General features: G+C 40.8%; 3 protein-coding genes across 3 annotated transcripts in view; 2 read left to right on the top strand and 1 right to left on the bottom strand.

Moving 5' to 3' along the window:
- Positions 1 to 2,667, top strand: part of hibch (3-hydroxyisobutyryl-CoA hydrolase) — a 21,711-nt gene extending 19,044 nt beyond the window's left edge. Inside the window, exons 13-15 of the mRNA XM_034885381.1 lie at positions 902 to 1,021; positions 1,546 to 1,579; positions 1,809 to 2,667. Of these exons, the coding sequence (XP_034741272.1) occupies positions 902 to 1,021; positions 1,546 to 1,579; positions 1,809 to 1,924 (270 nt within the window). The 3' untranslated portion in view covers positions 1,925 to 2,667. The remainder of the gene's footprint in view (positions 1 to 901; positions 1,022 to 1,545; positions 1,580 to 1,808) is intronic.
- A 5,155-nt stretch (positions 2,668 to 7,822) lies between these two features.
- On the bottom strand, positions 7,823 to 8,925 carry LOC117952821 (small membrane A-kinase anchor protein-like). Its single transcript, XM_034885380.1, has one exon. It carries the CDS (start codon positions 8,608 to 8,610, stop codon positions 8,344 to 8,346), a length of 267 nt encoding a protein of 88 aa, XP_034741271.1. The 5' UTR covers positions 8,611 to 8,925; the 3' UTR covers positions 7,823 to 8,343.
- A 5,144-nt stretch (positions 8,926 to 14,069) lies between these two features.
- Positions 14,070 to 18,204, top strand: mstnb (myostatin b). Its single transcript, XM_034885726.1, has 3 exons — positions 14,070 to 14,749; positions 15,125 to 15,495; positions 16,430 to 18,204. Exons 1-3 carry the CDS (start codon positions 14,368 to 14,370, stop codon positions 16,808 to 16,810), a joined length of 1,134 nt encoding a protein of 377 aa, XP_034741617.1. The 5' UTR covers positions 14,070 to 14,367; the 3' UTR covers positions 16,811 to 18,204.
- The last annotated feature ends 8,124 nt before the right edge of the window (positions 18,205 to 26,328 follow it).

Genomic DNA, 26,328 nt, shown 5'->3' with positions numbered 1-26,328 from the left:
CCCCCCCCCCCCCCATCAGATAAATCCCACTCACAGTGCCGGGATGAAGCCAGGGCATTATTTAGCATTAACAGGATATGTTAGTAATTAGTGGTTACCTCGGTTAAAGGACTTAATGGGGTTAGTCTTTTGTCTTGATGGCCGGACCGGATCACTGAAATCTCCCAAAAGATTTCAGTGATCCGCTCTAACATTATGCTTTACAGCAGCATAATGTAGTACTGATGCCCAAGACAAATTTCCCTCAGGGGACAATAAAGTTATCTTGATCTTGATCTTGATTAAGCAGACCACCATGGCTTCATGAATCTGACTATTTACGTATGTGACTCATATCTCTGATTCAGTTTTTCAGGTCATTTCCACTCAGATGGTCCAATGAGATCAGACCTGGGAAGAAAGGCGTATAACCATATGTAATATAAACACATGACCCAGATTAAACCCCCCCCCCTCTTCCTTGTCTACGCCATCCCTCTCTTCATTGTCATTTCTCCTGATTACTCCAGGATTGATAATACTGAACCACTAGTCAGCTGTTATCGGTTTATTATTTGATTTGTAACATCTGAAATATGTTCATATTGAAGAACTGTTTCAAGGCTTAATAAATCTTTGCAGTCTGGCTGCGTTCATTCTGCTGGGTGTAACAAAAGGCTTCAAATATTTATTATGAACCAGCTTCCTCAGTTACTACTACACCACTGACTCATTGTCCCGCCAGGCACATTAAACATTCATAGCTGTCTTTGCGCTTAATTACACATTTCTTGTTTGTTTTGTGACCAGTTTATTATTTGATAATTTGTTTCCTTAGCTAAACACTAATTAAGCAGTACGGTCCCACCTCTCTGTTTGAAGCCTCTTACACAGAAGAGTTCCCTGTTGTCTTGTCTTCCAGACACTGTCCAGGATGTCTCCCATGTCCCTGAAAATCACCTACAAGCAGCTGAAGGCGGGTGCAACTCTGAGCCTGCAGGACGTGTTGGTAATGGAGTATCGGCTGAGCCAGGCCTGCATGGTGAGAACCAACAGGTTTACTCCAACTGGAGCTTAAACCTGCAGACACGGTATCAACATGCAGCTGGATTTTCATACTAGTAGTAATACTAATTGGAAAGGAAAAGGAGGACTACATGTCTGATTGCGGATGTAGACTGTTATAAAGCCGGCCATTGGTGGTCTTTTTCGGACTGAATTCTCTTCCGCTATCTCGTCTATTTTGCAAAGACACCATCACCCAAGACAATTGGGATTGGATTAAAGAAATACAGACAGGCCTGAGCGTTTTTTCCCGTATACCGAAATGATAAGTGGTGCTGCCAGACCATACAGCGCTGTATGCTATGCAAGACTAGACGATTAGTTAATTATTCTGCAAATTGAGGATCCCATTGCATTCTTTAACATCCTTAAAGCTAAAATGTCAGTATTACATAACTTAATCATCTGCAACAGTTGTTGTTTGACTTTAGCTATCTTGAGATGTTAGCTTCAAATCTAAAATGATTTTCTCATGGGATTGTTGTTTCCGTTGTTTTGCAGAGGGGCTGTGACTTTTACGAGGGTGTACGAGCCGGTAAGTCAACAAAAAGTGGAACAGGGTGGATGTGAATTTCAATGATGTAGCATGATGTTTATGGATTGCACAGAGAGCTATGCGCCTAAAGCACAGAGAATAAAACTGGTAATAGTGATTCTAGATTGTATTCAAGGATCAAATGAATACTAGTTTTCTTTGCTTGACATCATGTTAGTCACATAATCTGATTCCCCTTCCTGTGTCGTGATTTTCTTCATGTTTCTAGTGCTGGTTGACAGGGACCAGAGTCCCAAGTGGAACCCGTCGACGCTGGAGGAGGTGTCTGAGCAGGCTGTGGAGCAGTGCTTCTCCTCCCTGGGAGACAAAGACCTGACTTTCTGACGCTTCCCACCTTCAAACACACACTACTAAGCCTTGGCCTCCCGCCCCCGCATCCCTTTATGGGCAGTCATGTGTGAGGACTGTACTCCTGAGGATGAAAAACAGTCTGTTCATTTACTGTGGTAACATTTAAAGGAAAATCCAGGCAGCTGAAGAACAGGTTTGACTGGGATCTAAAATAGTAGAGTGCGGGGTGGAAGTGGAGTGTTTTTTTTATAATTCATTTTTTACATAAGCAACGACTCTCTTCTGCTGCAAATGCAAGGAATGTGCCGCATTAACATGAGGACATGGGAGGAGAAACTGATCCCACCACTGAGTGCTTTATTGCATTTCCTGTGGGAGTTTGTCGATGTGACATGGATCGCTATCATCTGTATTTCCGCAGTGTGGTCACTTGTTTTGTCTTTTTCCAGTGTTTTTCCTCTCAGTGGTATTTGTGGTTTTTCAGATGTAACATGGATGAAAAAGGGGATTCTTTGACATATCCGAACACTCCCAGGACAAGGCAGATTTATATCGATCAGTATATCGATATTGGTTCTGAATCCATTTACATGACTGTTACATCGCTTGCATGTTATACTGCATTTAACCTATCTGATGGACAAATCCCTGTTTTTAGTAGGTACACGTCACATGCTTAACATTTATTATGAATAGCTGCACTATTTATGAGACAACCAGTCAGATTAGACATCCATGCTGGAACAGAGGGCAATAAACAGTTGGTAATGTAACATAAATGTTGTGTGTTCTTGCTGAGGTAAGAAATGGCTTATCTTTTAAGGAACTACATTTATGGAAGACAGGATGTTTTATGACCTGCTTATAAAGTGTCTGTGTCACAGTTTGTTATCATCAGCACTAAGCTGATAAAGCTTTTTACGCTTTAGTGTTGACAGGAAGTGCTGCATATTTTAATGACTGGTACAATTGTCTAAAACAGTGGTTCCCAACCAGGGGTACTTGTACTTTAGGGGTTACGTGGAAAGATTGGAGAGTAGAAACAATATAAATTATGAATTAAAAGAATATATTTTTAAAAAAAAGACAACTAACCCCTGGCGTGAACACTACAAACATGCTTAAAGTAACGTTAATGGATAAATAGTTTGAACAAAAGGTCATTAGAGACCACAGCCAGAAGCAGGTTGTTTTAATCTTATCTACCTGCTACCTGCTCAATAACACACATCTCCTTTCAACATTAGCCTCTTATATTGTGTGTCATATTTATCAGCAGTGCTTCGTGAAGACTCAGCCGCCCTGCATCCAGCACAACAATCCATCCAGAGAATCAGGGGGTACGGGAGTGCTTTCATCAGCATTTATAAGTAAGTAATAGTTTTAGGAGTTAAAGGCGGATTGGGAGGTGGATTTCCCGTGACTCCCGTTAGCAGCTACGGAAGTTGTTAAGGAAAGTGCAGGGTTCAGTCCCAATGAGCTGGTTATTGCCCACACTATTCGTGGTCCCTTGGCGGTCGTGCGTGATCAGTGGTTGTAGACTGGACCTCGGAGTTCAATCAAGTAGAACTTGATTAGGTATGTGAATGGCTCCAGGTGAAGACTTTGTGAGGCTGGGTAAATGACTAAACAAAAATGGCGTGTGTCTCAGAAAAAGACGAAACGACTGTTTGACCGCAGAGTGGAGCGCCAGGTATTTAGTGCAGGAGGTCAGGTTTTAGTTCTGTTGCCACTTGTTGAACCCCCTTTTCAGGCAAGATTCTTTGGTGCATGAACAGTTGTCTGTTGAGTGTCTGAACTGAATTACTTCGTGGAGATGTCGGGTATCCGACAGGATGACCTCCACATCCTGTAGGCCATAAACGCCGAGAACACAGTCCGGGTTGTTCTCTGATATAAACCCTCATGCTTTATAGCTACCATTTGCTCTTCAAACAAGCGCTGGCCAGCAGTCACCCGTAAATCCTTTTGTTTGTTCTCTATGCAGCTGCACTTTTAACCTGCTGTGTGTTCACTCTCACAGGATGCAGCTGACCACCTCCTGTTTGACAGGTAGTTTAAATAATAAACCCTTTTGAGGGCGTACTGTATGTGCCACTCATACACCTGTGTGTTAGGTTCTGCTGCAGTACTGATTTAGAAAATGATGAAACCTTTCACTAATGATAGAAGGCATAAATCTGATTTATTGGCATCATCAGTTTTTACACATACTGTATGTACTGTTTGCAAGTTAAATGAACAGAGTACTGCAGGAATATGCACCAAAAGTCCCACATATCAAGTTATTGATGATGATATATTCACAGGCCAGATCACATGAGTCATCTAACAGCTGCTTCCCAGAGGCCATTTAAACTCACTGTATTTGTTAGCAGGTAGGTCATGGTCTTTATAGTCAAGTCAAGTCATCTTGGTTCTGCTTCAGCTCCTCCTTTCTGACTGCTGTTTGGTCTACGGGTCACTGACACATCAGAGGCATTGTGGGTACAGGAGTCCAAACCCTGTAATCACTTTTGCTAATATTAACCTAGCATAGATGAGGCATTATGGGATCAGCTGATACGGTTTCAGGCTAACCGCGCAGCTTTGAATCCCGGGCAGATTGTTGAGCATTTAAAGGCATAGTTATACATTTTTCTAAAACATAAAAATTAAACATATCATTTAAATGCTTTACTTTGCCCAACCGCTCAACATTAGTAGTGGAGGAAGGACTAGTAGGTTCAGTTGTTACTATTGCTCTGGCTGCCTAAGAACCAATAAGCAACTCATTTAAACGAGGTCCAATGATTAATCGAGTGGCAAAGAATTAATCTGCAACTTTACGTGACCATCCATTAATTGTTTTAGTCAATTATCAAATAGAAATGACACACAATAAATGTCAGGATGCATTTCTTTGCCATATGTGATAGTAAACTGAACATCTTTGGGTTTTGAACTGATTTTTCTTCCTTTTTTTAAATTGTCAAACAGTTTTGTCTGTAAATGTCAGAAAATGGTTGAGCAAAACAAGCTATAGAAATAGACCACGGCATTTTTCAATTGACCGGTTAATTGATGATGAAATGCATCGTTAGTGGCAGCCCTAATTTAATCTGCGGCCCTTCGCCTCGGGGAACCTATCCTTCTCAAGATGAATACATCCTGCATAAAGGGCTGGGGGCCAATGGAGCATCCTCTCCACCGCTGTCCACACACCTGCTGCCATTTAATCATTTATAATGGGTGCCCTATAAAAACTACAAATGACGGTTTCCCAAAGGAAGCACTGGCAGCCCTTCAGTCAGTGTTAAAAGCATCACCAGAAAGACACAATGTTTGAATAAAGACAGGCGTTTACACTGGCTCAGACTTTTAACTCCTCGTGGTACAGATTCAGCCCCTTCACGGCTGTCTGAAGAAGCAAAATCCAAGTCTCTGCTTTTCTTTTAGGCAACCACGAGACATATCTTTGCCAGAGTTACACAAACTGAACCTCTTGTGAATTTGTAAACAAAGGTGATCCCACAATTTGTTAAAAAAATAAAAAAAAATAAAAAAAAGAACATAGAAATGAAACTGATTTGATGACATCACACTTAAAATGCACAGTGAAGCCTGACATCAACATTATGGCAACATCTTTAATGTATTGCCTGAAGAAATAGATCCCCATGACCTGGTTTAGTGCCCGTATTCTCGTCTTTAAAGGCAACATGACAATAACATGACTGGGCCTCCTCCAGCATGTCAACTGTAAAGAAATGTGCATCTTTAATCCCTTGAATCCCTCTGTCCTCACACTGCCATCAGCTCTTTCTTGTGCTTCTGAAACAGACCTTTGGGTTTTGGTTTTTGAAACTGTGTTCAGCACAAAAGGGACATTAGCCTTTATCATTTTATCTGACGCAAAACAAATGGCATCCGATTTCAGGATTAGGAATATGGCGTGTGGAGAACAGTGTTATCTCTAATCTTTAGTGCGTTCAAAACATGTTTGGGACGACTCCAACAGATTATTCTGTCCACACAGATTAGAACAAGTTGTATTTTAGGTGCTGCCTTCCAGAGTGATGTGTGTGTTTTATAGCACACATTGTGTTCCTTTGGGGGAAAAAACCTCTATCAGCTGACATTTGATCAATCATCACCCAGCGGCTCACCCCAACTAAGGTGTTTTTGAATGACGCTGCCCTTCACTAAAGTGGGCCCAGTTTCAGACAGCACTGAAACATCTGTATTGGTTAGACTTCCCAACACAATGTGACATAACACGGCCAGTTTTCTGTCATTACTGAAACAGTGTTAGTGCTAAGATCTGGGAGAAGGCAAGTGCAGAGAACCACACCCTGCCAGTGTTTGATATGGCTTATCAGCTGATGTTGAAGGTAAACGGTTACTGTTAGTTTTATTATTATGGCCATTAATACAGCACTATTCAACGCTTTTATTACTGCAAATAGTTACTTGGCAGTTTAAGTGTCCTCAATGCTTTTCAGTTGCTAGCAATGTGACTTGAATTTTGGGCAAATCCCATCGACATCATTTAGAGTACCTGTGCACCAATCTGCAGCTCCACTCCCTCCCTGTCCAGGGGACAAAGACCTATACAATGTCCCCTTGGATATAAGAAGAAAAAAGTGTTGGGCTCATAGTAACATCCATTAAGGACTTTGGAGGTTGTGAACCTCTTTTCCAAATATATCTACTGTATTAGTTTGTATTGTTGCCCTCGATTATAGAGCAGCGCCACACTATTTTAAAGAGCCCCTACTGTTCTCCTGAAACATGACTCTCGTACTGCCTGTTGCTTCAGCTCCTCCGCCTGAAACGCTCGGTCTGAGCTCTTGGCCCGCCTTCCTGTAAAGCCCAGTCTGCTCTGATTGGTCAGCTGGCCCACTCTGTTGTGATTGGTCAACTTAATTCAGACAAGCTGCAGGGCGGGCTGTGCGTCCTCAGGCATCGTATCGCTTTGCCAGAACTTTGTCCACATTACAAAGGAACTTGTTTTGGTGGAACGTCTACGTTCAAAAGTGGTTTAAGTCGTGCAACAGAAAACTCAGATTGGACAGATAGTCTAACTAGCTGTCTGGATTTACCCTGCAGAGACCTGAGGACCAGGTAACCATAGTCCTCAGAAATCCATCAAAGGTTAGAACGCCAACACAAAGATAGAGGAAGGTACCTGATATCCGTCTGAAAAGAGTGTGATCTGATCTGAATTCAAAGCGGCACCGGAGCGATCCGAAAGTGGAACGTTAAGGATCTAGAAGAGCTCAGACACCACATATGGAAAAACTGGGCTGGCTTTCAACATCACTAATTGAGATAAACTATATAGCACACTAAAAGACGAAAATAATAGGGGCTCTTTGAGAAGTCCTAGTTAGACTTTGATAGAGGTTTGCATATTTGTGCTGTAGTCCTCTTTAGGGCAGATGGCAGTATTTGTCAGTTAGGCTTCGTACAATAACACAATGTTGACAAAAAAGAAGCTAGGCCTACAACATTTCAGCTAAAACCATGGGTTTTGTTTTGTTTTTTTAACTCCAGATCTGTCGACAAACCAAATCATTTTTTTTAAATTCTGTCAATCCTTTCCCTGGTTTCTTTGTGGCTGAGATGCCAGGTCCCCAGTGATCTGGGTCCGGATGTCAAAGCTCCCAAACTGTGTACACAGAATATCCTTGAGTGCGGGAAACTCATCATTTCCTGGACTCATTTTGAGGCGATGCCGGCTGGAAGGAGGGCTGCGGTCGAGGCCGCCTAATGGCAGTGGGAGAGGCCGAGCTGAAGGAAGATGCTCCTCTCTGCAGCCCAGCCACAGGACCTCCAGGGAGGCCATTAAGGGAGAACGGCAGCCCGCAGAGCTTTTTGTGAGACCAGAAGGAGCCGGACAGCTGGGTGTGTTTCTGACCTGATGACACCAGTGTTTTTGTTTTTTTGAAAGTTTGAGTCTTCACCAAATGAAGGGATCTATTAATAACTTCCTCCGCGAGAGGAGGGAATCTTGGCCCTGGGACAGCATCGATGGTCAGGTTAGACCTTCACTGGCATTAAAATTCCAAGCAATATCTGATAGGATTTCTTGCTTTGCGTTATAAGTCCAGCCCCAGAGAGCCAACACATCCTGGGAGAGGGGGACGAATAAGGTCTGAGAAAGATGATCACCAAGTGAAGACACTCCAGGCTCTGGCTCTGAGTCAGATAATCACAGGACACGTGGACCAGAGTGCTTTGGTCGCTGTGGAGGAGGGTTTTTAGGGTCAATCCAAAAGTAGGTCAAAACTGAATTACTGGTAGCTCATTCATATTCCTGCTCACAGCAGAGAAATGCTTGAGAGCTCATTCTGAATGAAGGTGTTTGAGACTATCGGACACGTTTAATCACATGTAGAACCTCCAGTATCGAAGTCAAAGCAGTCTTGGCTCGTCCCGGCCTGCCCACTGGGACATCCCGTCCCGTGTCACGGCACGTCACATTCAATGTAAGGGATGTCGATGTAGCGCCGGTCTACCTCCACCCACTGCTGCACGGCCCGGGCCACGATCTCCTTTGACAGCCTCTGGGCGTACTCCTGCAGCACTGGGTTGACCGAGGGGGAGCTCTCCGACGAGTCCATGTCCGAGTGAACCAGGTAGGCCTTCTCCCCCTTTGCTTTTCCTTCAGTCTTCTCTGTGAAGTTTGCATTTTGGGCTGTAGAGTCACTCCTCTTGGATTTGACGCACCCCATACTCTGGAGGATGTAGCATTGATTGACTTAAGGATGGGGGATGTGCGGTGCCAGTAAGGTGCCAAGAGTCTTTGGTTAGATTTGGAACTCACCCATCCATATTTTCATTTTGATTCTGGAAGTGAGCGCTCAGTCCATCCCATCCCCTTCGCCTCTCTCTCTGCTGCGTCACCTTGGTGCTCCTGTCATCCACTCCCGCTCTCATCCATGTCTGAGTGGCAGCATGTGTGACGATCAGTATTACGCAGCAGAGGGTGGTGACTTAGAGGGCAATGGGGGGGCAACGGGCTAGGAGGCCCATCCCTGTGTCGGTCTGCTAGCACTCCCTTTCTTAACTGCAGAGAGAGAGAGGGGAACAAGAGTAGATTAATCAAGTAGTTGTCAACTATTAAATGAATGACCAACTGTTTTGATAATCCCTTATTGGATTTGTGTAAAACGTCTCTTGATTCTCAAAAAATGTGTTTGTGTTCTGAGATTAAAGTTAGAATTCTGATTTAAACTCAGAACTCAGGGACAGTAAACTGAATATCTGAGGACGTCGTCTTGGGCTCTGGAAAACACTGATCCACATTTTTCACCATTGTATAAACCAAAAATCTAATCAATTAATCGAGTAAATAATCGACTGATTAATCGACAACAAAAACAATTGTTAGTTGCAGTCCTAAATGACCGGAGATTGGACGTCTGTGGTAAACTGTGTCCCCCAGGCTACTGCGTCTGGCTCGGGGTCAAGGCCTCTGGGGTCAAGGCCTCTGGGGTCAAGTTCTCTGGGGTCAAGGCCTCTGGGGTCAAGGCCTCTGGGGTCAAGTTCTCTGGGGTCAAGTTCTCTGGGGTCAAGGCCTCTGGGGTCAAGGCCTCTGGGGTCAAGGCCTCTGGGGGCTCACCCCTGCAGGGTCATTTTTCAACATGCTCTGCTCTAATGCACATCAAACGTGTTGCTACTTCACCTGCCATCTCCTCTACCTCTAGTGTTTTCTGACTCAATCCCCCGGTCTGTTTTGTATTGCATGCCACAGACGTCTGTTGTGGTCTAAGCCTGTGTGTCCCATCTGTTCCACTAGCCCGAGCCTCGCAGCCTGATTCACAGTGACAGCTCCCGTTCTAGGACTACACAGGCCTCGGTGCACAGCAACCATGGGCTTCATTCACAAAGCTGCATGCTGTCTGCACGTCTACACAACACGCAGGCCGTGGAGGATTTCAGCAGAGCTGGCAGGAAAACAACCTTTGGTGGTCTCTCCACAAGACTTTCTGAGATTATGTTAATGAGCATAAATAGGGGGAGACGTTCATTTAAAAAAGCAGACTAAACCTAATGTTAATGTCAGAGCATCTTCTAGCATGGGACTGGGATTAAGCCTGATTTATCTGAACCCCACAGACAGTGCACACTGAGTTCAAACCTCTGTAAACATGTGATCCCATGTGAGCTATACATACTTTTAACAGAGTGCGTCCTCAGGGTTTTCTCCATTCCAACCAAAAATAATCCGGGGATAGAAGATATGATCCAAGGTCGTTCACGTGGAAATCAATCCGGACATGATGTGCTGTGGCCCCGGTTCTCCTGCCTCCTCTCCGGATCCTCCAACAGCGTCTATGCGATTTCAACTTGACGCGTTGTCAATTTGGTGAAACGTGTGAAGACACTGGATGATCTGGCAAGTTTCTGCTGCTGGCTGGATGAAGCGCTCCGCTCCACATGTCAAAATAATCTCTGAGAGGGGGGAGAATCCCAGCCTGGCGCACCAGACGGAGGGTTAACCTTCAGGCCGGTTACCGGCGAGTGGAGCTCCTCAGCCGAGCGGAGATCAGGGGTCTGGACGGTCCTCACCCTGCTGATGGTCCACGGCAACTCCCGATCTGCAGCCGTGCCCCGGTGGAGAGCGAGTCCGACCACTGCGCGCTCACAGCGGCTGGGCCGGGCCGGGCCGGGCTGGGCCGGGCCAACACTGCCATCTGGCGGCCACTCTCACTAACGCTGCATGGGAAACATGACCACACTGATCTTCAGTGTGTTGGGGACATCATTCATATTCTTCACCTAAAGATGTAAACTAGAAGCTTTTCTTTTAACCCTCGTGCTGTCCTCGGTTCAAACTGACCCGTTTTCCTATAAAAATGTTCTTTTTAAACTACCTAATTGTAATTCCCCAAAATAACATGATTGATTCCACCCAACGCTCTTTGCCAAGTACACATCTCTACTTTCATTAATTTTGGAGTCTCTAATTTTATAGCATTGTAAAACAAATGGAAGTGTTTTTGAAATAGTATTGAGTAAAAGTTGACATTCCAGTCTGTGATTATCATCAACATCCATTCCTTTTTACAGAGTGTTGAAAATGACAAAAAGAGGGACAAAAACTTAAAAGAGAAGAAAAAGTTAAAAACATTGATAAGAATCGTCAATAAAAGTGTTGATGTTCAGTTTTGACGGGAAGACAACACAAGGGTTAAATACCTGTCTGTTAATTCACTATCGCTGAAGGAGGTAACACATGGCCCACTGACAAAAGTATTGCAATAGTTATACAATTGCAGTATTAAACTGGGTAATAGGCGTGAAATACAGTATACCTTTGAAAAAGAAATCCTGTATCACAGTTTTTCTCCATTACATACACAAGAAAACGGAACTATGCACCCAGTCCTGATACTTAGAGCTCATGTATCACACAGAAGACTCCAGACCATAGAAATAGATTGAGATTTACTGGATTATTGTGCTCCACTCCCAGCAAAATGTCCTTCTTTCATAGAAAAATCAACCAGGTCTGTTTCCTCAAAGTTGTCAACTGGCACCTGCTCGATGATCTTGGTTTGGTGCAGCAACGTTTAAATGTAATCCGCTGATATTTTTGTGAGAATATGGAGCCTACCGTTACTTTGGTTGCATACGTACATAATAAATGTATGAAGTAACTGTGAATTAACATCCCTTCATTGTTTTTTTATTAGTTTTTTTTACCAATATACAAAACTCGCAACATGAACACATGAACTCAACATGAACACATGAACTCAACATGAACACATGAACTCAACATGAACTCCCCCATTCTGTCATCACCTCCCACCCAGACAAAAATCACGAAACACTGACACACAACATTCAAGAGACCCTTCAACAAACTAGTAATAAAATAGGCAATAAACCATGAACCAAATGAATATGTATAGGTTACATCACTATAAGCCCATCCATACATGTTTCTGCCCAGAATCCCAACACACAGCTTCTTAGGAGCCCTCCAGAAAGCTCTGGTAGGACTTTTTTCCCCATTTTCTAGAGTAGAGATTTCTCCCGAGCCATCTGACAAGCCCACTCCTGGATTGACGGCAGCCCCACCTTCTTCCATCCTCCATACAGAATCCGTCTGGTGATCTTTAAACTAGTCTGGTCCCAGCTTCTCACGTGCTTATCCATCCCAGTTAGGATGGATCTGTCTCCCAGAACAAATCAGCTTGTGTCCCTGCAATCCCACCTAGGTTATCATGTACATCCCAAATTCCTGGACCTTATCCCAGGACCACAGGACGTGAAGTAATTGAACATCCCCTGACTGATGATCTATTACGTGTGAACTAATCACATGAAGTCATAGTAACTTGGTCATTCGTTAACGGCGAGCAGCAGGAATCATTAACACATCCTGCATGAGTCATGCAGTGGTTAACTACCTCTGCTTTACATAATGTTGGTAGTTTATTCCATATAAATGCATAACTTATTCTATACCAATGCATAACTTATTCTATACCAATGCATAACTTATTCTATATCAATGCATTACTTATTCTATATCAATGCATAACTTATTCTATACCAATGCATTACTTATTCTATATCAATGCATAACTTATTCTATACCAATGCATAACTTATTCTATACCAATGCATAACTTATTCTATACCAATGCATAACTTATTCTATACCAATGCATAACTTATTCTATATCAATGCATAACTAATTCCATATCAATGCATTACTTTACAAGCTCATCACATGTTTTGTATGTAAAATCCTTATTGTCAAAGAAATTAGCAACTCTAGTTATGTGTGTGTGTGTATGTGTGTTTGGGGGGTTGGTCCCTTTGTCTTATGCCGGTCTCCCTGTCAATGCCTCTTATTTGTGTGTTTGTGTGTTTGTGTGTGTCTTGTGTGTGAGCTTCTTGCTGGTGTGTGTTTGTTGTGTCTCCCTCCGCCCCGTGTCTCCTCTCTTTGTCTTGTGTGATACGTTTGATTGCCGGGAAGGATTGTGGGAAAGGTGCACTGCGCCTTCTTCGGTGAGTACTGTACTTTTCTGTATTTCTGCTTAAATCTTGTTAAACGGTTCAACACTTGTGTATAATGACAACAAAGGCATTCTATTATATTTATATTGTCATCTGGACCAATGTTTCAGACTTTTGCTTAAAGTGTAACTCCTGCCAAAATGTACTGAGTCAAACTTTCGTTTCAAAGCATAATTAGGATGGAAGTGTCACTTTAAAGATTGTTAAGACTTTTAACAATATTTGGATTCAACATTTAGGATTAACATTTGAATTTAATATTTAAATTTAACATTTAGATTTAACATTTAGATTTAATTATTAGATTTAATTATTAGATTTAACATTTAGATTTAATTATAAAATTTTAAATTTAACTTTTATTTTACTTTTATAAACATATTGTTGACAACATGTTGTTTGTTGTTTGTCTCACATGTGAGAAAAATGATCTGCATGTAAGGGAAGTGATCTTAATAATAAAAATATTAAAACTGTATCTGAACATTTCCATTTAACGCCCCAAAGTGTCTTCACCTCAATCCTCTTAGTTTTCTTTTCATTTGAGCTCAAAGCCATGATTCAGGTCACCAGGTGGGTGATGATGATGATGATGATGATGATGATGGTGATGATGATGATGATGATGACATTTCTGAAGTGAACGATGCCAACCTGCCACACGATGGCACTATCTTCTCGCGTGCTACACCCAGGTTTCACCAACAAGGATTTCAACGAGTCCAGGGTTCCTTCTCTCTGCTGATTATGGTTTCTGATCCCTGAATGGAGACGGTGTCGTAGTGTCTGTCCAGCGTGTCCAACGGAAGCCTGGTCTAAACAGACGTTACCTCAACAAGGACTTTGACTAATATTGTAATTATGTTTCCTTAAAGATGAATGTACAGCCAGGCAGACCCATCGCATCCATGTCCCTGCCAACAAAGACAATTCACAGTTTAAAACGCAAATTTGACACATTTAAGAGATGATTTGTTTTTTGTGTCTTTTTTAAACACACGTAATCTAAAGCACACACCACACACGGTTCGGTCTTGCAGTTTTTCATGATATGCAGCAGATATTGTGTTACTTGGTGGTGATATAACTTCATCAGGCTCATCACAACGTTACAGACAGGTCTCTGAGCGCATTGCGTAATCGCTGTAAGAAAAGTGTGTTTGTCCATCTGTGGACACGTTCAGCAAATGCTCCCGGTCTCCATCCCTGTAAGGGTTGACAACGAAAAAAACTGTTCATGTCAGTCGGTTAAAATTCATTGTTGCCTGTCCAGCCAATCATAGTTTTTGACGACACAAAAGACGCTAAAGTTGGAGTATAAAAAGGTGTGCGCTGTTAAAGTATGATGTCTGTCAGTGTGGGACTTTAATCCAAAACCAGTGCCACCGCGCTTCAGGTCCAGCACACTCCCAGGGATCTTTTTTAAACCAAACCGCACACCTTAGAGACAATGCCTTTGTCTCAGACCGTGCTGTGTCTCAGCTTGCTGATTGCTTTGGGTCCAGTAGTTTGGAGTGACCAAGAGACGCACCAGCAGCCCTCAGCCAGCAGCCCGGAGGACCCGGAGCAGTGCTCCTCCACCTGCGAGGTCCGCCAGCAGATTAAAACCATGCGATTAAACGCGATCAAATCTCAAATTCTGAGCAAACTGCGAATGAAAGAAGCTCCTAACATCAGCCGAGATGTGGTGAAGCAGCTGCTGCCCAAAGCGCCGCCGCTGCAGCAGCTCCTCGACCAGTACGACGTGCTGGGAGATGACAACAAGGAGCTGGTTATGGAGGAGGACGATGAGCATGCCATCACGGAGACAATCATGATGATGGCCACTGAACGTAAGTTTTTATTTGGCTTTGTTTTTTTTTATTGCATGATGCAAAAAGGACCCGTTTAGACGTCTCCGTGATGGGGTTTTACGCACGGGACAGAGCGCACTGGGGACGCTTTCCGTAGCTTTGACAACATGTAGCTTTAACAGGGTTTGAAACAGGGAATGGGAATGTGGTACACCAGCATTCCCAATGTTTAAAACTGCTTCTGTGTAGGTGCGTTTTGGCAGAAAGCGCGCGTTATTACGCACAGATTGAAGGGGTTTTCTAAACATTAGTTCACATGTCAAGTCAGGGATGTTTTTGTACACCAGTTTATTTCTGTCTGAATGTTTTTGCACATGGTCTTCAGAGCTTTTGTCTCTGTGTGTCTCTCTGCAGCCGAGTCCATCGTCCAAGTGGACGGACTACCGAAGTGCTGCTTTTTCTCTTTTACTCAAAAGTTCCAAGCCAGTCGCATCGTGCGGGCTCAGCTCTGGGTGCATCTGCGGCCGGCGGACGAGGCGACCACTGTGTTCCTGCAGATCTCCCGTCTGATGCCGGTCACAGACGGGAACAGACACATACGCATCCGCTCTCTGAAGATCGACGTGAATGCCGGGGTCAGCTCTTGGCAGAGTATAGACGTCAAGCAAGTGCTGGCCGTGTGGCTGCGGCAGCCCGAGACCAACTGGGGCATCGAGATCAACGCCTTCGATTCCAGGGGAAACGACTTGGCCGTGACGTCTGTAGAGCCTGGACAGGACGGACTGGTGAGCTGGACCTTTATTTTGCATTCACACCTTATGATCAAGTGTTAGTATAGTGTACTATGTGTACTATTAAAGTAAGTGATGCCTAGCAGCTGATCTCGTCATCATTACAGGAGTGGACCGTGTCATTATAGCTGGACTCCTGTCCTCATTAACATGATTCTTATTGCAATAGATTACAATAAACGCACTCTCCTGGATGCCTTTTCTTGTTTATGGGTAGGTGCATTTTGGCACACCCCTGGACAATATGCGCACACATTGTAGGGTTTCCTAAACTTTAGTTTAAATGCAGTGTCAGGGATGTTTATTGTCTGTAAGTTTCAATCTCATAGCTTTTTTCTTCATCTATAAATCCAGGTCCTAATTTTGGGTTCTGAGCTGAGGTTTTAGTGCAGAGAGGAGAGGCTTTGCAGAGTCAGCAGGTGGTGAAGCATTCATGAATTTCCCTGCTGGAAGAGAGAATCAAGACTTAAGACTTTGAAAGCTGTTAATCAACACAGACTCCATGCAGGCGCACACCTGCATTTGGACAAATGCCCGGTCCACAATAACCTCAAATCTTATTGCTTGATTACATAAAAGTTCACCTGCCCCACATTCCTTAAAGTATTCTGTGTGACTGTTCACATCAGAGTAATTGCCTGCACACACACACACTGCTGCTACCAATGGTAAACACTCATCATGTGGCTCAAACACTGTCACTGGGCTCCGAGGCAATTACAACACCTAGACAGCTGTGGTTAACCAACCGTCAGATGATTTTATTTCTTTCCAACTCAAAGTTTCATAACATTATCGGGCCATGTTTGAAAACCGGCTGCCAAAGGTCGAGGGCACCGGATCAAAAGGTGTAAAATGAATGCTGTCATCCGTTTCTATTTGCAAACCAGTTATGTCCAAAGTGTTCACACACACTCTGTTGTTGCAGCAACCGTTCATGGAGGTGAAGATCTCAGAGGGCCCCAAGCGGGCCAGGAGAGACTCGGGCCTGGACTGTGACGAGAACTCCCCAGAGTCCCGCTGCTGCCGTTATCCGCTCACAGTGGACTTTGAAGACTTTGGCTGGGACTGGATTATTGCCCCAAAGCGCTACAAGGCCAACTACTGCTCCGGGGAGTGTGAGTACATGCACTTACAGAAGTATCCGCACACCCACCTGGTGAACAAGGCTAACCCCAGAGGGACCGCAGGCCCCTGCTGCACCCCCACCAAGATGTCGCCCATCAACATGCTCTATTTTAACCGAAAGGAGCAGATCATCTATGGCAAGATCCCTTCCATGGTGGTGGACCGTTGTGGATGCTCTTGAGTTGGGACGGAGAACCTGGCGAGGGGGAGGGGAGCACCGAGGGGTCGTGGCTCGGTCCGGCCTCCAGCTTCAGACTTTATGACACAACCAATCAACCCGTTCCAATGCTTTCCTGCAGAACACGGTGCAGTAGAACCAGAGTAGAAGCCACAAACAGCCCGACCTTCCCACAGGGCAGCGCTTTTCACAACCGGCATAGCTCAGTGAAATCTTAGCCAGAGAGGCTTGAAGTCATATGGATGGAGAAACACACATACGCACACTCACACACCTGCTGGACCTTGGAGTGAATGTAGATAGAAATGATCAAAGTTAACCAAAAACTTGTTTATTTTCCTGTCTCTGTTCTGTGCCATCCATTTATACACACACATGCCAACAGATTATACTCGTACGCCGTCTACTCCACTCCACTCGTAGCCAACATACAAGCTATTACACTTTTTTGCTAAGCTATGTGTTTGTGATAAATCATTTTTTGAGTTATGTTTTCAGAGTGAAACCGGGAATCCTCATGGACTTTTTGAAAGGGCTTGGAAAAACCCAGCTTGAGACACTTTGGTGTGATATTTCACACTGATAGAACATGTTTTAGTACACACAGGAGTCGATAAAAAAATAGAACTGACTGGACGGCAAACCCTGAGTCACTCCCATGTTACTACTGCCATTTAGAAAGAACCAGCCAAACATTGCATCATTATTAATTTGGAAAATTAAGCAGGTTATTTATCTTTCCTTTGTTGGATCAAGCTTTGAGTTTGTGAGAATTGGGGAATAAACCCTAAATGCAGGTGGTGGCATGGTGGTTGATCACCTCGAGATCCTATTGACATAAAAATGTTCCACCAGGTTGAAGTAGCACTTTAGGTTTTGGCACGTCTTCATGTACTCTACCATACACACACGAGCAGCAACATACCCGCCTGAGGAGCGTTCCTGCTCGGTCTTAATCTTCACTATCCAACAAAACAGCCTGACCTGCCCGATACACTTGAATTATTCTGATTGTAAATTCACATGAGTGGACAGAAGGACTTGAACTGAAGGCACAATGAATGCAGCCTACAAATGAAAAATGTGTTAAAGACAGAGAAACTGGACTGTCGAGATGTATGAATGTTGAGATCATGCTTAAACTCTGTCTTACAAACAACACAGTTTGCACTATGGCACACCAATAGAAAGAATTGGTTGCTACAAAAGTTGTAAAAACTGATTTTGATATGTTTGCTAATTTGTATTGTATACGAATGCCATTGTTTCCATTGGGAGTTGCCTTTCTAAACCACTGTTGGTAAATGTATAAAACCACAATCTAGCCAGATGAAAGATGTAATACAGCAACTCTATATACTTGTTTTAACAAATAAAGTTTCTAGCTTGTTTTTTGAGTTCTGTTTCTTTGAGTATTTTGTTCCTGCGCTACATTCAGACATTATGTCCGACCAACTGCTCTTTACAAGAAGCAAGTAAGCTCATTTTCTACACATCTGAGCATTAACTGTTGGATTAGTTGCAATTCAGATTCATGTAAATTCTTGGAATATCGTCTTCCTAACAAGATGAAATCATCACTTGCAGACATAAAACTCTCCAGTCTTATCCTTTTTGATGCTGCAGTTTATCAGACTAATAAAACTGGACATGCCTTTGTGGCTCCAGAAATGACTCAGGGTGATTCTGCTGACTCAGATGACACCAAACCTGGTGTGTCAGTGTGACAACAACCTGAGCATCGCAGCAGCATTCACACTGGAGCAGCTGAGAATCTTTGTTTTCAACAAATACTGTAAACTGATATCCAGAATGTGTGTGTGTGTGTGTGTGCGCGCCTGTGTGTTTGCGTGTGTGCGTGGAGAAAAGTACTGACAACTCACTCGGTCTACCTGACTACACCTGCACAATCCCAACCCCATCAGCCTGTTTTATCATTCGATTCAGCCCAATTTCCCTGACCTAGCCTGTTTCCAGGGAAGGGATGTTGAAAGTGTTGCTGTCTAATGAGAGGATGTGAACTCTGGAGCGCTCTGACAGCGTGACCTCTCCCACTGACGGCCTCATTGAGGCTTGACTTCCGCCCAGTAGAGGGCGAATTGAGCACTGCCCCTGAGAGCCACTTCCTTTCCCGCTGTGAGCTGGAGAGTTGCCATGACGAGCGGCAGAGCCCAGCAGAGAGCAGCCTCCGGGTCGAGTGGATCCACAGAGCTTCTTTACCCTGGGGGGAGGTTTTTCGATTCCACCCCGCTCTGTTTGCTGGTGACGAGGGGGAAAGTGTCTGAAAAGATTAGTAAACAACAGAGCACTCTGTTAAATACCAAATTCAATGCACCAATGATTGCATGTTTACCAGCAACTAGCTCCATCCTTGTATATGTTCCTACAGCGGTGCTGTGTCAATGTACAGTTGGACATACTTTCTCATTATTACTAATTTGTGTTTTAACACTGTATTAAACATTAGCAATCAAACAGTATGATTATATTATTGGTCCCAAGTTTGAATGTCAGTTAAACTTGTTTTTATAGCTTTCCAGTGCTAGTTTAATTTTTACCCAACTCTGTGACTTACAGCCGTGTGTGTGTGTGTGTGTGTGTGTGTTTTTATACAACTCTGTGACTTACAGCCGTGTGTGTGTGTGTGTGTGTGTTTTTATACAACTCTGTGACTTACAGCAGTTGTGTGTGTGTGTCTGTACACACACACACACACACGGCTGTAAGTCACGGAGCAAGTATATAACATAATGTACATAATATGTACATACATACTTATACACCCACACACACCTCATTTACACACACACATTTACATATACACACATATATATACGCACACACACACACACAAACATACATCTCTGATGGGATGAGCCTATCAGCATTGTTTTTTGCTTTAGTTGAAGGTGCAGCTGTGAACCTGTGTGAGCGGCTCTGATTCCAAGATGTCCGTCGTGCTCGGGCCAGGTGCATCATTTCAGTAAATGCTGCTGTCTGCTTGTTTCAGGCTTCACGGTGAATAGGAGCTGGGAAACGGTTCCACTGAGCACTGCTACATCTGTCAGGAGGTAGACCCTGGAGGACTGCATCCGCCAGCGACATTTCAACTCTGATAGGTGAGGAAGTGAGAGTGAGAGAACGGGAAGAAGGATGTTAGGGAGTAAAGGAGTAGTCCAAGGCAGCTGGAGACCCCGTTATTGGACCGGACTCCTGTTATGTTAAGTTAATGGAACTGAATGGATCTTCATGAGTCTCAATGATGTGTGAATGGGCTGCCTAAAAATGTTTGATAATAATGTTATAATCCATTCTGGTTATTGGCTACTAACAAACTAATTTTTGCACCCTTAGAATACAAAATTATATATTTGAAACAATTCTACATATAGAAACATTAAACAAAATTGAATAAAAACTTTAAAAGAAAAAAGTGGTCTACTTTTAATCCTTATGTTGTCTTTCTGTCCACCATTTTTTCAACATTGTAATTGCTTTTTCTGTAATTTTTGTCACTTTTTCAATGTTGTGTGTGCTTTTTTAAATTGTTTTTTCCAAAGTTATTGGATATTTTAACGGTTGCCATTTTCAGTGCTTATCTTGAAGGCCTATTTTTTGTGATAAAAAAACTGAAAATGTGTCAAACAACATGAGGGTTAATATTGGATTAGAAATGCTAAAGAGGGTCGTTAAATTCACCAGTATTCATCCTCTGGGGAACAGAATATCTGTAGAAAATGTCATGGCAATCCACAATATCTGATATCTAATAGTTCTAGTAGGTCTCTAGAGAAGGTCAGTGTCCGCAGGTCCAAACAACTGACAGATGAAAGCAGCTGTTACTTCTCGAGGCCTTTCCGATGTGCCATGTCTGGATAGAGAAGAGCTAAACTTAACACTGGAGACTGTCTTCAAAGAACAAAGGCCAGAACCATAAACCGTTAATTACAATATACATACAGTCCATGGCCAGAACAGAAAACGTGTGTTATCTGGATAAAAAGAAGATAAAACTAAAGGTGGCAGTCGGTCAGGTGTTCTTGTTTTAAAGGAGTAAACCACCGAGTCTTTAGGTCTATTGTGGCGTGGTGATCCATTACAGTAGACTACCTGTTACCTGTAATTCAGTTATTACAGTTATGGACCATTGTATTCTTCTGTAAATTGTTAATATGTATTCTCTTCTTTGACTTAAACCTCATGTTGTCCTCATGTTGTCCTCATGTTGTCCTCATGTTGTCCCCATGTTGTCCTCATGTTGTCCTATATCAATGTTCTTTTCAATTCCCCAAAATAACATGATTGATTCCACCCAACGCTCTTTGCCAAGTACAAATCTCTACTTTCATTAATTTTGGGGCGTCTTATTCAATTTTATAGCATTGTAAAACAAATGGAAGTGTTGTTGAAATAGTATTGAGTAAAAGTTGACATATTCCAGTCTGTGATTATCTTCAACATCCATTCCTTTAATTTTAGTCTCAATAATTATTAATTTCTGCTTTTCTAACTCAAACATTAGGTATAATTTCCTATAAATGAGGTTTATTGACCATAAATTCCAAAGATAACTGTAAAACTAAAGTTAGTAAGTTAGTGTTACGTAGTGTTGAAAACGTCCAAAAAAGTCACAAACATTAAAAAAAGGGACTTTTTTTTTTTAAAAAGGACAAAAACGTAAGAGAAAGTTAAAAACATTGATAAAGAATGTCAACAATAGTGTTGACTTTCAATTTTGACGGGAAGACAACACAAGGGTTGAAGTAGACGTAGTGTGCATACAAGGATTATATCCTTTTATATCCTCTCCTTTTAATTTATTTGTTGGCATCATGTTTCTAGTATTGGTAGAACCGGTTCAGGAAGGTTCGTGAATGTTTGAATACTGTCAGGATCAAGATTATCTCACATGTTACCTTAAGAAAAACATTCACGTAAGCAGTCTACGTCATGCCCTGTAAGCTGTCTAGAGACCAAAAGAACAATTGTTTCCTTCACTAAGTTTCCAATATTCTACATAAGCAATCATGACTTTAGAGAACAACACCTCTGTTCCTCCTAACTCTACAGATTTCCTCCACATCTGGACAAAGGAGGGGATGTCCCGCCTTGGCCGTGGTGCAGGCCATGGACAACAGGTTGGGAGAGACAAGGGGCTTGCCAGGTGCATCCAAAAACATCTGGAGCCTTCAACAGATGTGCGAACCATAGCATCTGGAGAAGTGTTTCTGCTGACAGATCGCTCCGTGGCAACGGGCTTCCTCGACAACAACAACACAGTTCGAGTGTGATGACAGATCAAGAGGCTGAAGTGAACTACAGAATGCATTTGCTATATAAAATTGTAATATTGTGTTATTATGTGAATGCTGATTCAGCAGCATTCACAGTAATGTCACATTAAAGCATGTTAAAGAAATTGTAATGTAAATAGTATGTCAAAAATAAGATAAAAGGCCACAGTATAGCGTGTCAAAAAAGTAATAAAAAGTCATATTGAATGCTGAAAACCGTCATAATATACTGTGTTGAAAAAGGGATAAAAAGTAACACTATAGTATGTTAAAAAGGGATAAAAATGTCCTAATACAGTGTGTTTGGGGTGCATTGCTCAGGCCTAATTGAGCGGAGGAGTTATGGTATTCTTCAGTAGCCTGAGTAACTTCAACCGTTGTTCACGTGAAATCTCAAAGACTCCAGATGCAATAATCATGTATGTGCAGGAACACGTGTGTGTTTATATATGTGGATAACAGTGTGTATGTAGTAGGTATGAGGATGCTGCGTGGGTTCCTTTGTTTGTTTGGTTTCATATTCATCAATAATATTCATATTTTATTTTCTATTTTTTCTTATTTTCAAATGGAAAATACACACGTTACATTTGTACCACATATATGTGTATGGTGTTTCCACCAGATGACATAAAAAATAGACAGCCTGATGCTTTTTTGTGGGTGGCTGTTTGCTGTTTGAAGTATAATATGGTAAATCCAGTCTAGTGCATACGCTTGTAGCTGTTATGAATTTTTGTAAGTCATTGCAAGTCTCCCACAAAGGCCACGCTATAGTATGAACACTGCTGGGCATAATAGTATGTCTAAAAAGTCGTAGCATAGTATGTCAAAATAATTTATAGTATAGCATGTCAAAAAAGTGATAAAAAGTCATAGCATAGAATGTCAAAAAAGTCACAGTATAGTAAAGAACATGCTACCACATATATGATATATCGAATAAAGTCATAGCATAGTATGTTGAAAAAAGCCTTTGAAAAATCATAGTATAGTATGGTATGTCAAATAAAAATCTGAAAGAACATTCAAACTCCACAGCCCAGATTATACAGTGTCTTTTTGTTGCATAAATACATTGATAAGAGTCATAGCAAAATATGTAGAGGAAAAAAAACATAGTATAGTATGTTGAAGAGTTTGCAATGTTGATTTTCTGGAGGACTTCCCACTGAGTCACCACATAAATAATAAAGTACGTTGAAAACAATCATAGCGTGGAAAATCGAAAAAACAATCGTTGATTAAAAAGTCATAATATACTGTAGTATGTTGAAAAAATTGATTAAAAAAATTCATGGTGTAATGTGTTGAATAAAGTCATAGTATAGGTGGTGGAAAAAAATGTAAATTAAAGTGTCACAGCTCTTTGTCAATTAGATGTATTTACAGACATTAGGGAGAACTGTAAAAAAAAATGTAAAACATGGTAAAAAAATTGTCGAAAAAAGCCCGAGTATTCGATGTCAGAGAGATGGATTTAAAAAGTCATAGTACAGTATGTTGAAACAATTGATAAAAAAAAGCCATTGTATGCATTTTGAATAAAGTCATAGCATAGGGTGTCAAAAAAAAGTCCTAATATGTCATAGAAAGCCTGAAAGGACATGCATACTCTTCAGTCCGGACTGTGGATCGAACCGAGGGTCAGAGTCTGCTATGTTGATTGGCTAGAGTACTTAAAACTGACCCACCGTGATACAAAACGAAAGAGGTTGAAAACAGTCATAATGTAGTATGTCAAAAAAAGTTATAATACAGTATGTCAAAAAAAGTCATAATATAGTATGTCGAAAAAAGTCATTAAATAGTGTGTCCAAAAAAGTCATAATATAGTATGTCGGAAAAAGTCATAGTATAGTATGTCGAAAAAAGTCATAATATAGTATGTCGAAAAAAGTCATAATATAGTATGTCGAAAAAAGTCATAATATAGTATGTCGGAAAAAGTCATAATATAGTATGTCGAAAAAAGTCATAATACAAGTATGTTGAAAAAAGTCATAATATAGTATGTCGAAAAAAGTAATAATATAGTATGTTGAAAAAAGTCATAATATAGTATGTGGAAAAAAGCCATTAAATAGTCATCATAGCATAGAAAGTCTGGAAGAACATTCAAACAAAACCATTCTGGGGATTATACCGAGGATCAGAGTATACTATGTACTCTGATCATTCTGTATGCTCTATATTTGCTGCGCTGCATACCACTAAGCCACCTGCTAACAATTAAAAAATAGTTTTAAAAAAAGCCTTCAAAAAGTCACAGTATAGTATGTCAAAAAAGTTTTAATATAGTATGTCAAAAAAAGTCATAGAAGAGAATGTAGAAAAAGTCATAGAAGAGTATATAGAAAAAAGTCATAAAAGAGTATGTTGAAAAAAAGTCATAGAAGAGTATGTAGAAAAAAGTCATAGAAGAGTGATTAGAAAAAAGTCATAGAAGAGTATGTAGAAAAAAAGTTATATAAGAGTATGTAGAAAAAGGTCACAATACAGTATGTCGAATAAAAGTCATAGAAGAGCATGATGAAAAAAGTTATAGAAGAGCATGTTGAAAAAAGTCATAGAAGAGTATGTAGAAAAAAGTCATAGAAAAGTATGTAGAAAAAGTCATAGAAGAGTATGTAGGAAAAAATTGTAGAAGAGTATGTAGAAAAAGTTATAGAAGAGTATTTCAAAAAAAGTTATATAAGAGTATGTACAAAAAGTCAGAGAAGAGTATTTCAAAAAAGTTATATAAGAGTATGTAAAAAAAGTCAGAGAAGAGTATTTCAAAAAAAGTTATATAAGAGTATGTAAAAAAAGTCATAGAAGAGTATGTCAAAAAAAGTTATATAAGAGTATGTAGAAAAAGTCAGAGAAGAGTATGTCAAAAAAAGTCATAAAAGAGTGTGTAGAAAAAAGTCATAGAAGAGTATGTCAAAAAAAGTCATAAAAGAGTATGTACAAAAAGTCAGAGAAGAGTATTTCAAAAAAAGTTATATAAGAGTATGTAAAAAAAGTCAGAGAAGAGTATGTCAAAAAAAGTTATATAAGAGTATTTAAAAAAAGTCACAGAAGAGTATGTCAAAAAAAGTTATATAAGAGTATGTAGAAAAAGTCAGAGAAGAGTATGTAGAAAAAAGTCATAAAAGAGTATGTACAAAAAGTCAGAGAAGAGTATGTCAAAAAAAGTCATAGAAGAGTATGTCAAAAAAAGTCATAAAAGAGTATGTAGAAAAAGTCAGAGAAGAGTATGTACAAAAAAAGTTATATAAGAGTATGTAGAAAAAAGTCATAGAAGAGTATGTCAAAAAACGTCATAAAAGAGTATGTAGAAAAAGTCAGAGAAGAGTATTTCAAAAAAAGTTATATAAGAGTATGTAAAAAAAGTCAGAGAAGAGTATGTAAAAAAAGTCATAAGAGTGTGTAGAAAAAAGTCATAGAAGAGTATGTCAAAAAAAGTCATAGAAGAGTATGTACAAAAAAAGTCATAAAAGAGTGTGTAGAAAAAAGTCATAGAAGAGTATGTCAAAAAAAGTCATAAAAGAGTATGTACAAAAAGTCAGAGAAGAGTATTTCAAAAAAAGTTATATAAGAGTATGTAGAAAAAGTCATAGAAGAGTATGTAAAAAAAAGTCATAAAAGAGTATGTAGAAAAAGTCATAGAAGAGTATGTAAAAAAAAGTCAGAGAAGAGTATGTCAAAAAAAGTCATAGAAGAGTATGTAGAAAAAAGTCATAAAAGAGTATGTACAAAAAGTCAGAGAAGAGTATGTCAAAAAAAGTCATAAAAGAGTATGTAGAAAAAAGTCATAGAAGAGTATGTACAAAAAGTCAGAGAAGAGTATTTCAAAAAAAGTTATATAAGAGTATGTAAAAAAAGTCAGAGAAGAGTATGTAAAAAAAGTCATAAAAGAGTGTGTAGAAAAAAGTCATAGAAGAGTATGTCAAAAAAGTCATAAAAGAGTATGTACAAAAAGTCAGAGAATAGTATGTCAAAAAAAGTTATATAAGAGTATGTAAAAAAAAGTCATAGAAGAGTATTTCAAAAAAAGTTATATAAGAGTATGTAAAAAAAGTCAGAGAAGAGTATTTAAAAAAAGGTTATATAAGAGTATGTAGAAAAAGTCAGAGAAGAGTATGTAAAAAAAAGTCATAAAATAGTGTGTAGAAAAAAGTCATAGAAGAGCATGTACAAAAAGTCATAGAAGAGTATGTCAAAAAAAGTTATATAAGAGTA

The sequence above is a fragment of the Etheostoma cragini genome, chromosome 11 (assembly GCF_013103735.1).
Source record: "Etheostoma cragini isolate CJK2018 chromosome 11, CSU_Ecrag_1.0, whole genome shotgun sequence".
Taxonomy (NCBI): Eukaryota; Metazoa; Chordata; class Actinopteri; order Perciformes; family Percidae; genus Etheostoma; species Etheostoma cragini.
The sequence above is the reverse complement of the archived record's forward strand: the minus strand, read 5'-3'. Positions and strand labels throughout refer to the sequence as shown.